The 14604-nt window shown below is 41.7% G+C and overlaps 1 protein-coding gene across 1 annotated transcript; it reads left to right on the forward strand.

Moving 5' to 3' along the window:
* Positions 1 to 1440: 1440 nt before the first annotated feature.
* On the forward strand, positions 1441 to 14172 carry LOC116675779 (filamin A-interacting protein 1-like; the record flags this gene model as incomplete). Its single annotated transcript, XM_032507370.1, has 4 exons — positions 1441 to 1525; positions 12746 to 13073; positions 13715 to 13888; positions 13994 to 14172. Coding segments are annotated over exons 2-4 (671 nt in total), but the record flags the coding sequence as incomplete, so codon positions are not given.
* Positions 14173 to 14604: the final 432 nt, after the last annotated feature.

The raw sequence follows: 14604 nt of genomic DNA on the forward strand, positions 1-14604 counted from the left end.
TTAGTTTTTCAACACACACTTACAAAGTTTTTGTCGATTTTTTCCCGATGTTTTTGAAGTTTTTTTTTCCGTCGTTTTTAATATTTATTTTCTTTGACAATTTGGTCGAAAGAAAGACAAATTTCTGATATAGAAAACTTTTGAAAATGGGTCAAATTTTGACCCGAGGATAACAGGAGGGTTAACTTCCCACCTAGCCTCCCATGAAGACTCCTGGGTGGACTCCTTTTCCTTTGCCAGCAGAGAAGCCTAATAAACTAAATACTTATGTAAATATGTCTCTTAGAAGTCAAATGCAAATGCTTATCAACGATAATATGTGTGTTGCCGCTGTCTAACTCCGTTCTCTTCGGGAAACAACAACAAACTTCGAAATTGCAAGTTTTAAAGAAAATGTTGACACATAAACACCTGCTTGGTTCTTCGGGAATGATTGTAAAGATTCAAAAGAACATGTTTACGGCATTTACTCTCTGACTGGGATGAATTACGCATAACCTTGCATCCAGCTGTTTTAAATAGCTCACGTTCCTGCATTGCGTGAACAGTTAGCTCAATTTATTATGTATGTGCCATTTTCTTTTGGGGGGTGCAAATGTTCCACCAATGCATTCCTTCCCAAGAGCATTTTGCAAAGCCCCTGTCTGTGCGACCGGAGCTTAGCGCCTCCCAAGATGATTGTGATTGGTTTAAAGAAATGCAAACAACTCCTATCGTGGAGTGTATATGTGGAGGGAGCAGACCTTACTCTGCAGCGCTGTGGAGAAAGTGTGCTTGGATGCTACTTTTTGGATATTTATGCACAGATCCAAAGGTACAAGCACACATTAGCTAATAAAGTAATATTTCCTCCCAATGCAATAACAGTTGTTGGAAAAGCTTCCCTGTTGATGTCTGAGTCTTTCCGACTGGGATTTTGAGGTTTTACATAATCTACTAAAACCACCTGGAAGCATGTAATGATCATATGTGAATTTAAACACCAAAGCCTCTTCTTAAATTACTGTAAGTGGTGATTTAGTTTACACTTTGTGTACAGTAAACTGCATACAGACCCTCCAAAGGATATACTGCAGCTCCTCAATCTTTCCCTCCCCTTCTCTGTTCTCTTTTGATCTGCTTTTCTCTCCCCCTCAATCATATTGACAGCAGCATGATGTCAGGCTGTAGGAATTCACTTTGTAATTGGTGTGTGCCTATACACTGCATATGTTCTGTGATTATCTGTGTGTTACTGTCCACACATGCTCCTGTTTGCATGTGTTTCCATGCATAGTACAGTAGAAGTGCGTGTGTGTGTGTGTGTGTGTGTGTGTGTGTGTGTGTGTGTGTGTGTGTGCACGTTGGAGAAAAGGGTAAAGAGGCATATTTTTTGCAGCACACCTGCTTCCTCACCTTTCACCCTCTTGACTTTAACGGCCCTCCCTCTGCTTCACTTCCAGCTCACATGAAAAGTGAAGTCATCTCCATAAAGCCATCTTGTTTTAGCTTTCAGAGCTACCAAGTGCTGAGAGTGTACTCAAAGGTAATGACAATGTTTGTGTAACATCTGGGAAAGGCGTTTTATGTGTGTGTGTGTGTGGCAGGCCGGGGTGTGGCGCTGGTTTAGATTGTGAGCCCCAACAGTCACAGAAAAATATCCAAAATCATAAAGCTCCGACATAATGAGCTTAATCGCTTTCTGAAGTGTTCAGATGTGTGAAAATTACTTGATGGTCATTATAGACAACCTTTATGAGAATTCATGAGTTAGTGACTGGCTGGCTGCCTGGCTTGGTGAGTTCATTGCACAAAAACTTTTTGAATGAATGAGCCTTTTGACCTGGTAGCTATAGTCAGAGAAACCTCGGTGGTCTCGGCTAGACAAGGCCAAACTGCCAACTGTTTCCAGTAACAGCTTTGCTTTTGGCTTCAGACAGTGTCCTCACTGCTTAATCAGAGCACAAGGTAATGGAAGGGCCTCAGGGAGGAGGAAATAGAACTTATGTATGAATAAGTTGTTTTTATTAATATTGCTAATTTTCAGTATGGCTCTAGGGATGGCAGGGGTCCACCACTTTGGTCCGGACTGAAATGTCTCAACAACTACTGGATGAATGGTCATGACATTTTGTACAGACAGTCGTGGTGCCGGGAGGATGACTTCCAAAACTTTGATGAACGTCTTTCAACAAGCGCCATAATCGGGTCAACATTTTTATTTGTCCAATACTTGAGTTTATGGCCATACACTTGCAAAAGCCACTGCTGTGCCAAGTACAGCCTTAACCCTCATATTGTCCTCGGGTCAAATTTGACCTGTTTTCAGTTTTTTTATCTTAAAAAATGGGCCTTCGAAATAAGCGCTGATGATGTAAACATTATAAATATCAAATATCTTTGGAAAAAACATCCAAAAAAGCATCCGCAACATTGAAAAAGTGACAAAAATGTTGACGGGAAGACAACACAAGGGTTAAAGAGCGGCTAGCATGGCAGTCTTGATAGAAAACAAGTGTTGCCTTGCCCCTGTGCGTGCATGTGTCCACTTGCTACAACCCTGCTTCTCTTGAAAAGCTACTGTGTGCACACATGTTATACATCCGCTTATAAATGTATGCATACCTGAAATGAAAAGTCATAAAGACCAAAAAAAAAAAAAAACATTTAATAATCCTCCCTTTGTGTATTATTGTGCTTGTGCTTGAATTATTCTTTTCAATGTGTTACCTTCATTGCCAAAACCGAGCCAAGCAGCCAAGTCCCTTGTATAAGAGCTGAGCACCTGTTAATCATAGCATCACCCTCTGGCACCTATTCCCTGCTCACAAAATGAAAAATGATTGGAGTTTATTCAAGCTGCTCCGACGAAAACGCCTGAAACTGGCTGGATGGGATTAGTACGAGGACAAAGCATGGTAAAGTCATCTGTGGGCAGTTTAACACACGTCACACACCCAGTCATTCATGCTGTTCTTGTCAATGAGTGCTTCAACAGATGGGAATCATGATGTATTATTATTGCGTTAGAAGCACAGGTACAAACATGATAACTGGAGTTTGACAGTTAAATAATAGTGTGGCCACGTGAGGACTATTGAACTGTGTTGATCTTTCCAAAGATGTTTTCTCCTAATATATTCATTCACTCATTTTCTCACAGAAATATATAGAAATGAATGAATGTTTCTGATTTCATCTGCTACAAATGCCCTGTAAAGATCTGTCAGGGTCATCCGAGGTCTCACGCAACAGATGGTGGCTAATTAACTCGGTGTTGTTGGCAGTTTTGTCTTCACACCTTCTCCAAACTGACGACACAAACAACACAACAGGGTCATGGAGAAAATATGTGCGCACACAGCGTAAACAAGTGTTTTAAGAGCCAGTGTTTCTGCTTCCTCAAGCAAATGAAGACCCAAAGGAAATTTCCAAACAGCTTTTTTTGTGTGTGTGTACCGTGCATTTATTTGACCCTGCTTCTTTCCAAAGTCTATTTACACCTTGTGTTCATTTAAATTTGGACTATGATGCTGTAAAACCAGAGCCAGTAATGCGGTTTGAAGCTTTGGTTTTATCATATCTACTGTAGCTCAATCCACTAAAGGCTAAACAGTTTGTCTTGTGTTTATGAAAGTTAAAAGGCAAGGCAAGGCAGCTTTATTTGTATAGCACATTTCAGCAACAAGGCAATTCAAAGTGCTTTACACAAAAGCAGTTGAACAGATAAAACACAAGTAAAAACAGTTAAAAATCACAAGCATTAAAAACCGGTAAAACACATGAATAGACAGTTAAAAACAAGAGAAACATAAACACAAGAATAAAATTTACAGTGCAGCATAAGAAATTTAAAGAAATGATTAGTCATTTAAGAAAGGCAGCATCAAATAGAAAGGTCTTCAGCCTTGATTTAAAAGAACTGAGAGTAGCAGCGGATCTACAGGTTTCTGGGAGTTTATTCCAGATATGAGGAGCATAGAAACTGAAAGCTGCTTCACCCTGTTTAGTTCTGACTCTGGGGACAGAAAGCAGACCTGTCCCAGATGACCTGAGAGGTCTGGGTGGTTCATAGTGTAGTAGCAGATCAGCAATATTTTGGACCTAAACGTTAAGTGATTTATAAACTAGCAAGAGTACTTTGAAATCAATTCTTTGAGACACAGGAAGCCAGTGTAAAGACTTCAGAACTGGAGTGATGTGATCCAGTCTCTTGGTCTTAGTGAGGACTCGAGCAGCAGCGTTCTGAATCAGCTGCAGCTGTCTGATTGATTTTTTAGGGAGACCTGTAAAGACCCCGTTACAGTAGTCAAGTCTACTGAAGATAAAGGCATGGACAAGTTTTTCCAAATCCTGTTGACACATAAGTCCTTTAACCCTTGATATATTCTTAAGGTGATAGTAGGCTGACTTTGTAATTGTCTTAATGTGGCTGTTAAAGTTCAGGTCTGAGTCCATGACTACACCAAGATTTCTGGCTTTGTCTGTTGTTTTTAACATTGTTGTTTGAAGCTGAGCGCAGACTTTTAATCGTTCCTCTCTTGCTCCAAAAACAACCACCTCAGTTTTTCCTTCATTTAATTTCAGAAAGTTCTGGCACATCCAGCCGTTAATTTGTTCGATGCACTAGTCAGTTTTTGTATTGGACTATAGTCCCCTGGCGATAAGGTTATGTAAATTGTGTGTCGTCCGCATAACTATGGTAACTTATTTTGTTTTTCTCCATAATCTGAGCCAGTGGAAGCATGTAGATGTTAAACAGAAGAGGCCCCAGAATGGAGCCTTGCGGAACTCCGCACGTCATATTTGTACGCTCAGATGCATAATTACCTATAGACACAAAGTAATCCCTATTCTTTAGGTAGGATTCAAACCAGTTTAGTACTGAGCCAGAAAGGCCAACGCAGTTTTCCAATCGGTCTAGTAGTATATCGTGGTCGACCGTGTCAAATGCAGCACTGAGATCAAGTAATACTAAGATTGAAATTTTGCCATTATCTGTGTTAAGGTGGATGTCATTAAGACTTTGACAAGAGCCGTTTCAGTGCTGTGGTGTGGTCGGAAACCCGACTGAAAGGTATCAAAACTGTTGCTTAGTGACAAGAAATGGTTGAGTTGTTGAAAGACTACTTTTTCAATGATTTTACTTAAAAACGGAAGGTTTGATATTGGCCTATAGTTGCTCATTAGTGACTTGTCTAGGTGTGTCTTTTTAAGAGTGGCTTGATTACTGCAGTTTTCAGGGCCTGTGGAAAGATACCTGAAAGAAGAGATGTGTTCACAATCTGTAGAAGATCAGAAGTCAAACAATTGGAAACATTTTTGAAAAGCCCGTTGGTAGAATATCAAGGCAACAGGTCGAGGTTTTCAGATGTTGAATAATGTCCTCCAGGTTTGTATGGTTGATCGTGTGAATTCTGTCATATTGGAACTATTTTGCTTGAACACTGTGACAACACATATCCTGGACTTGATATGGAGGCACTGACTGTTTGTCTAATCTTTTGAATTTGTCTTTGAAGAAGGAGGCAAAGTCATTGCAGGCCTTGGTAGATAAAAGTTCAGATGCTACTGGTACTGGAGGGTTTGTTAACCTATCAACAGTAGCAAACAAAGCACGGGAATTATTATTGTTTCTAGAGATAATATCAGAGAAAAAGGACCTTCTTGCATTCCTCAGTTCCAAATTATAAATGCGAAGTCTCTCTTATAGGAGTTATAATGGACCAGGAGATTTGTTTTTCGCCACCTTCGTTCAGCTTTCCTACACTCTCTTTTTTCTGTTCTCACCAGTAGGACATTTCTCCATGGAGATCTTTTCTTACCAGATACAACTTTGACCTTAGTGGGAGCAATGGCATCAATAACATTTGTGATTTTACAGTTGAAATTATCTACAAGCTCACTGACTGATAGCCCAGAGAGGGCTGGTGTGGAGGAGAAAAGCTGAATAAATGTGTCACTGGTGTTTTCAGTGATATACCGTTTTCTGATTATCTTTGTTTGGACACTTTTGGGCACAGAGATAGTGCCGTAAAGAAAACACAGGAATGATCTGAGAGAGCAACGTCAGTCACCACAACCTTGGAAATGTTCAGACCTTTGGAGACAATCAAGTCCAGAGTGTGCCCCTTATTGTGGGTGGGCTCCGTCACATGCTGAGTCATCCATAGTTCTCAAAAACACAACACAGCTCTTTTGTCCCCTGTCCTGGGGGCTGTCAACATGAATGTTAAAATCACCCGCAATGATTACACAATCAAAGTTAATGCAGATAATAGACAGCAGTTCAGTGAAGTCATCAATGAAGGTTGCACAATATTTAGGTGGCCTGTAGATATTTAGAAACATCGCTTGAGGGAAGATCTTAATTGAAGAGCAACATATTCAAAAGAAACAAAATTTCCATAACATATTTGCGTACAGTGGAATGAGTCATTAAACAAAATGGCGACTCCACCTCCTTTCTTATTCACTCTATTCTCACTCATAAAACTGAAGTTAGGGGAGCTGACTCGATGAGAACAGCAGCGCTGTTATTATGGTCTAACCAGGTTTCAGTTAAAAACATAAAATCTAGATTGTGCTTAGTAATAAAATCATTGATTAAAAATGATTTTCCTGCCAAGACCTGACGTTTAGTAAGGCTAGTGTTAGTGTGTTTTCATTTTTGGGACAGGCTGTAGCTGACGAGGAATGGATGCTAATTTGCTAAGTTTGCAGTTAAGTGCTTATTCACCATTCTTTTCCTATTACCTATCACAACAGAAATTGAGGAAGAATTGAATCCACAGGGCCCGGGCTTGTCTTGAAAAGAGTCATTAGTATCACTAGTCTGCAGCCAAGGCCCGGCACATATCAGATAGTGCTTGCCAGATTTTGCACACAAGCGTCCTTATCAGTCTGGGGGGAAGGAGTTTTCTGACATCCTGGTAGTGGTGCTTGGCGTTTACTTTTGCCCGGGGTTGAGCCATGGGGGTAGGAAGGGGTGCATAATTGATGGGGAAATAAGGGAAAGGGTGTGTGGAGACATCAGTAGAGACAGCGATGAATCCTCAGAAGGTTCGGGGTTGGGAAGTTTTGAGGGGTGCTGGACGGGTGAAGAGGGAGTGGAGGTTTCGTGTCTCTGCTCTCTGGTCTCCCATGGTCAAATCTTTGCACAGGCGGGGGCTGTGCTGGATCACTGCCGCACTTTGTTGTGTCTTCTTTTGTTTTGTGACCTTGGCAGAAGGAGCAGATGTGTAGCGCAGAAAGTAAAGCAGATTAGAGGTGAACAGCTTTACTCCTGGCTTGTTAAGGGAAAGTCTATCTGCTTTAAAAAGATGTCTGCGCTCCCAGAAAATGTTTAATTGTCAATGAACTTCAGAGAGTGGACGGTACATTCAGTTGAAAGCCATTTGTTTAGTCCCAACAGTCGGCTGAATCTCTCATCTCCTCTTCTGACTGACGGTATAGGACCACTGATAAACACATTTGCGCTTAGGGGGGTGACTGTGTCAAGCAGTTCCCTAAAGTCCAGTTTCAGCAATACAGACTGTTGCTTACAACATCATTTGACCCTATATGCAGAAAAATGTTCTTCACAGTTGGGTGTGCTGCCACGATATCTGGGATTTTTTGGGTCAAGTCAGACACCATGTCTTTGGGAAAACATAGTATTTTGGTGTTTTTACTGTTTTTTAAATCTTTTACAGCAGAGTCACCCACAATCAGGGTTTGAGGCCCAGTTGTTAGCTTTTTACTTTTGAATTGCTCTCAGTCCTTACCCTGCTGTGTGGTGATGAGACGCAGTCCCGGTCATCAGATGACTGTCCAGCGTCTTGCAGCAGAGGAGCAAATCTGTTATCCAGTTGCACACCAGGTTGTTGGGGGGGCATTTTGTTGCTTATTTTCCCTTTTGCAGCTGTCCACGGCTGTGTCCTACTAGGTACAGGGGTTGAAGAGGCGCTCTGCCCAGATGATAATGCAGGCCAGCCGGTCATATCACAAATGTCAGGGCGCTGTGCCCGGCCCGTTAGTCGTCCTCCCATTTCCCAGGAAAATGATTTACTCTTAGGCTTCGCACCAGACAAGTTCCAGGGAGGACCGCCACTTGTTGATTTATTACCAGTTCCACCCTCCTGTTTCTTTGTAGTCTTGTTGGTGCTAATTAGCCGTGTGTTAGCATACTTCTGTCCATTGTTATGGGTCCATGGTAAAGTGGTGTCATTTCCACAAGATCCGTTAACTTCCACGTTCACTTCTAGAAGGTGAACCTTGGTTTCCAGAAGTGCAATCTTCTGAAGGAGTTTGTAGTAGTCTTCTACGGAGAAAGGAGGCATCTTGCTGCTAATTAGCTTTAGCTACAATCACTGTAGGACAGGCTTGAGCTATTGGTAGGCCACGCTCACGCAGAAAAATTTTAAAATATGGCAATAGCCTACTATGTCTACAAAAAATGTATAGTCCAGTGTTTTTGAAGTGTCCAAGAGCCGCTGCTCATAGTTTCTCAGAGGAAAAGCACGATTATCAGCAAAAATATGCAAGCAGAAGCAGGAGCAAGCAGCAAAGCGTCTGCACTGTAAGAAGCAGGAAGACACGTTTTAAAAAGACACTTTTAGATATACAGTATATCTGTGATAGATAGATGTTATGTTGCTCTTGTAATTTCTTTAGAACATTCAGTGTAATTCAAGCTGTGAGTTGTTCTCATTCAAATCTTCAAAAGATACTTAGATAAAGAAAGAAAGGTGTTTAAAGCTTTGTAACAACAGTTCAACAAATTGAACGAAATCTGGCCAGCTTTTCTGGACTCATGCTAACTAATTCATTCGACGCCCACATAGACAGTAAGGGAGATTTTGCAGATACGTGATATTTGCATGTGTAGGAATCCCAGCGGGTATTATTACATGTCTGTGTCCTTTGGATTTGTGTTACAATCTCTGTTTGAATCTGTATCAATTTTTCATGCATGTTCATGCAGTGTGAACATCTGTGTGTTTGTTGCACAATGGCAACAGGGCTGCAGTTGTGCAGCAGTGACGGAGTTAATTATGCATCTAAGAACTCGTTAAAAAAGCTGATGACGTTGAGGGTAAGGTTACAAACACACAAACTGTTCTTTATCATTTATATATGGTCATGAACTATGTCCTAAACCTGTACAAACACACACAAACACTTCTGAAACATACTGTTCTGTCTATCGCCTGTAGCCCAGATCTCTGAGTAAGCCGATGTGGAGTCTGTCTTGGACTACAGGGAATTACCTCAGCTCTGAATCATGTGGCGCCTTGCCGAGAGTGTGCACAATGCAATCACCCAGCCATCTTTCTCACTCATAAACTGTCGGAGGGCCTCACACAGAGGCTGGACACACACTGCAGAAGTCTCAAACACATTGTTCAACGTCCAATTAGGCAAATTGTCGTGGAGTGGTGAGATTTTTGTCTTGGTGGCACTAATGCTGAAAAATATTAATTTAAAGTACTCTTTTTTTGTTGGTTTGACAGCCAATGGACAGCCAAGTTTAGGTGATTGCCAATGTGAACTGTTGTCATATCACAAAGTGTATTAGAAAACTATAAATTAGCAGTGGAGATGGATAAACTAATAGTTGACTTAATTTATTAACTAACTAACTTTACACTAGGTTTGACTAGTGGAAATGGTGGTAGTGGTTGTGGTGGTGGTGGTGGAACAATTAGTCACATTTTTACTTAAGTAAAACAATATCACAATGTTAAAAACTTCATTACGAGTCCTGCATCCAGAATCCTCCTAAAGTAAAAATAGGGTATTAAACACAGTATTAACAGTATACAATAACATGAACACTAGGGGTGGGGAAAAAATCCATACAGCATAGAATTGCAATATTTTCAGTGGCAATACTGTATCAATACACAGGCGCCAAGTATTGATCTTTTATTATAGTATATGTGTTGGTCAGTTTGCCTGCTTGACAATCCCATTTTGCAGCAATAAAATGGAAATGATATGAACAAACAGAGAAATGTTTCTTTTTAGATGAAAGAGATGTTGACAACGATTTCTGTTGGGGACATCATTAGAAAAAAAATTAGAAGTTGGAAAAAGGTTATAAATTGCAATATATCGCAGATTATTGCAAAATGTTTAAAATCGCAATAATATTGTATCGTGCCATAAGTATCGTGATTATATCGTTTTGGGAGGCGTCTGGTGATTCTCACCCCTAATGCATACTAAGTATTAAAAGTAAAAGTAAACAACTAGGGGTGTGACGAGAGACCCAGTTTACGAGATGAGAAACAAGATTGGGTTCACGGGATCAAGACAAAATTTTAACTCTATTTTAAAGAAAATATCAATGAAAAAATAGTCCTTTCAAAGACACAAAATGGAAAATGAGCATTGTAAGGTTATGCCAAAAACTCAAATGACTGGCTTCTCTCCTGTATAACTAACAGTTACATCGTTACTTAGTCCATATGTAAAGTGGAGAGATAGTCTCTTTACTCATAGAACCAAGGTTACAACGTAACCAAGCGTTTTCTGGCGGTAGTTAAGACCAGTAGTGTTGTAGGCCTACTCAAATTTGTCATTTTACAGTAACATGTCGTTAAGATGGCACGCGCCCTATGAGCACACTCTAACGTTCTCTGCACGTGTGTACAGATATGGCGAGACACTTGATACCTCAACGAGAAATCTCGTCTCATGAGCTCTCATGCGACGAGATTTCTCGTCAAACCTCCATAAACCGCTCTTAAGAACGATGTGGCTAAAGATATTTTACACATTACAAAATCGATTTACGTTAACCTGTTAATTAGCTGTTTCAGTTTCAGTTATTTGAGCTCAGTTAGTTGGAAACAATTTGATGTGAGCCGAGCTGAATGCATAATGATGTAATGCCTTTGGGCAGATTAATCTCTCTCACATCAAACACACTCATACAAATGAGTCTCGGCATGTTTTCATCTCAGTCCTGCTTTGTCTTTTGGATATATTTACTTTAGCTGAGCCCAATGCTGAAAAAGTCATGGATTACTTGGCAAAGGAGCGTACAGTTCTGCCTGTGAGGTTGCAGCTTACAGCATTCATGTATTTATCAACGTTTGATTTATTATAGTCACTGAATGGCCCATTCATACACCAGATGTCACAAAGACGCATTGTATACTCCAAACAGACCTTGGTAGGTAGCCATGATGCTTTTTATTTATAACTCATCTACTCTGATGTTACCCCTTTTTCCGATCACTGCCCCCCCCCAGGCTCAATAACATCAGACCACCTATCATCATCTATGGAAAAGACAAAGTACTGTAGGTAGAAGGCCACAATGCTTCAAATCCTCTGGCAGGATTGATTTTGGCCACGTCTTTCTAGTAACAAATTTCACGTTATGGGAAAACTCATCAGCCGTGAATGGTGGTCGGCAGCTTTGGGTAATACGTTGCGACAGGGCTTAAGGTCCGGGCCCAAAACGGCTCTGGCACTGTCAGAGAATTTGCGCCATAATCGTGCTTTGTGGCGGGTGGTACGACGTGGTGATGATGACTCTATTCCGCTGAGTGATTAATAATAACATGGAAGACAATGACGACATTCAGCTGCTCTGTACCGATGACAAATGGGGAACAGAACGTAGTCCGTAGGTCTAGTTTAAGGCCGACTTACAGTATGTTTAAAGAACAGGTTATATCAGCAAAGCAGGCCGAGATCCCACTGCACAGCCCAACAAAAAGAAACAAAAGTTATGTTTAGACATGCACAGCCTCCAAGCTGGAGTCCTTTCGGTTTTAGTCATGTACCTTACATTTTGTGCTCACAGTGTTGTTTGGTGGAGTATTAGTCTTATTGTCCTATGTATTTTCTGGGATGTGTAGGGTTTGTTTAAGGGCACTTTTGGATATATATATACGTATATAGTCTATATCCACGACATTTCACTTCTGGGATGGCTTCGGTGCGGCCGGAAAGTCCGCCCGATGTCTGTTGACTTCTGCTTTCTTTGGGTTGTAATTTCACTCCGGTCGATTATTTAGGGACTATGGATAACTGCTCCTCAGATCTCTCCAGTGTAAATCGAGACAGCTAGCCAGACTATCTGCCCAATCTAGCTTTTCTATTGCACAACCAAAACAACCTTTAATGTACACAGGTTCCAACCAAAACAAGTTCCTTCCCGAGGCTGTTTTGCAGCAACACCATGGCTCCGTCCGGCATTTAGAACCTTGCAAGACAATTGTGATTGGTTTAAAGAAAGGCCAATAAACCAGAGCATGTTTTTCTCCCATCCCGGAATGCTGTGTGGACTAACCAGACCCTGAAGGTTTGGCAGTGCGAGACTAGGATATCTAGGACATCAATGAGTAAAGCCGTCGAGGCAGGTTGATTGAAAGTGGAATCTTTGCCCACTGATGCCTTAATCATCTGGTCAGAAAATAAAACAATAAAACATTTCATCAGTCACAAAGTAACACCTGCAATGCAACAAACATCACAGATTGATTTCACATGATGCGTAAGAGCATCTGAGAGTGTTTTGTTCTTCAAGCCCTTCAAAGTCAAGGTCCTGGATTAAAATTTGGCATATTATGTATTCTGATTCTGTTGTCTCTTGACTTAATGCAACAATAAATAGACACACAAGGCTTAATATTGACAAGGTGTCCAACTAATGCGAGACACTTAGATGAACACTAACAAGACACTTGGTGCAGGAAATGTGTTTTCATATCTGCATGAAGGATAAAAAAAACCCTCATCCTTCTGTCTTCCATTCATTTAACAGGTAGAGAAAAATGCGGTCCCGCAGCAATAGTCTGGAGGACGTTACCAAGGCCAAGCAGGCAGGCACACGCAAGCGATCCGCAGAGCGAGAGGAGCCCTCGGGAAGGGCTGAGCGCCGCAGCCGACACAGAGAGCCGCCGGACGACACCGGTACCATTCAGCGGAATCACAAGACGGCCAAGAACAGCACCTGTACTGGTGGGAGTGGGAGTGGAAGCGGGAGTAGCAGCGCCAGCGGTGCTGCAAAGGGAGCTCGGAGGGAAAAGAGCAGGGACCTTTCCCGGGACGACCTTGTCTTTCTACTGAGCTTGCTGGAGGGAGAGCTGCAGGTAATCCAAACTGAAGGGATGACTGAGCCCTGGGAACATTTTGCCAGTACAGCAGAAGGCACGCAGGCCTGCAGACATGGCACTGGCCCCAGTTGGACATATAGTCAGACACAGTGGCTCAGTTGGCAGTGGGCACTCAAGATGGACTAAAAGCCTGCGCTAATAGACAGCCAACAGCTGAGGCTACTTCCTGTCAATGCAGCACAGGATCCAACAACCCTTCTGGCACTGTTGTTGTGTGATAGGAACAAGGCAAAGTCAGATTTATTGCTGGTTAAAGGTAGATACAAAGAAACAAAGTTGCCAAAAAAAAGAGAGCAGAGATAATAGTTTGATTCCATAGAACTTGACTTTGGTTTTTGTAGCTAATGAGACAACATACAAAAAAATAATAACTTAGAAAAGGTCTCTAGTGCTAACTTTTAAACAATGTTTCCCAGTCATAGTTAAAGCCTGACTTAGAGAAAGATGAGAGGGACAAGGTCAACACAACTCAATATTTTAGGTTATGTCACTGATATTTGGTTTAGTGTAGACTTGTCTCTTACTGTCTTGCTGCTGCATATTGGAAAGTCTGCTGCTTGTTATTTGTGCTTCACAAAGTTGAATCTAACCAAATCCACCTTCTTCCCCCACTATAGGCCAGAGATGAGGTAATCACAGTCCTGAAGGCAGAGAAAATCGACATGGCCCTGCTAGAGGCCAAATATGGGGTTGTCACACCACAGACAGTCCTGCAGTCCCTGCAGAGGGACGCCATCCAGGGCAAGGCTGATGTCTTTGAGGAGGACATCTATGAGAAGCCCATGGTAGAGGTAACACCAACTCTCAATCTGATTTAAAGAAAAGAATACCCTCAGTGTCTGAGTGACACAGAGAAGTCCAGACGTGAAGGTGTTTTCCATGTGCTGCCTCCACAGCTGGACAAGTTAGTGGAGAAGCAGAGGGAGACGCACCGGCGGATGCTGGAGCAGCTGTTGATGGTGGAACAGTCGCACAAACAGGCCTTGTACAAGTTGGAGGACGAGAAGAGGAACCACGGAGAGTTCATGAAAAAGAGCGACGAGTTCACCAACCTGCTGGAGCAGGAGCGTGAAAGGTCAGTGTGTGACTTAACACGAGTGCTGCCAGTCTTCCAACAAACGATGTGTTGCTTCATGCTTGCAGTGTCTACATTTTTTAAAGGTTGGCGTCCTTGGTGAGAGTTGGTGACGTATGATCTTGTTTTTGTTTCAGGGGAAGGTTTCACTGACTTAAATGCGTCACTTGTGTTTTAGTTTAATGGCAAATGATGACTCAAAAGTAAATGAAAAGAAATGCAATATTCATGCATAAATCAGTCATTTGATGCTGACTGATGGCTAGTAAGCCAGTGTTACATGACTGTATTAGGGCGTGGGAATAGGCATGCTACAAAACAATCCCAGATCTTGACAATGCACTGCATGTTCCATTAAGATCCAACAGGCAGAACAGAAAAAGCACTCAACTGTGTTAAGTGACATTCAACTGACAACACCACGCATAAATT

This window comes from Etheostoma spectabile, unplaced genomic scaffold, assembly GCF_008692095.1.
Source record: "Etheostoma spectabile isolate EspeVRDwgs_2016 unplaced genomic scaffold, UIUC_Espe_1.0 scaffold00002258, whole genome shotgun sequence".
In the NCBI taxonomy this organism is placed as follows: Eukaryota; Metazoa; Chordata; class Actinopteri; order Perciformes; family Percidae; genus Etheostoma; species Etheostoma spectabile.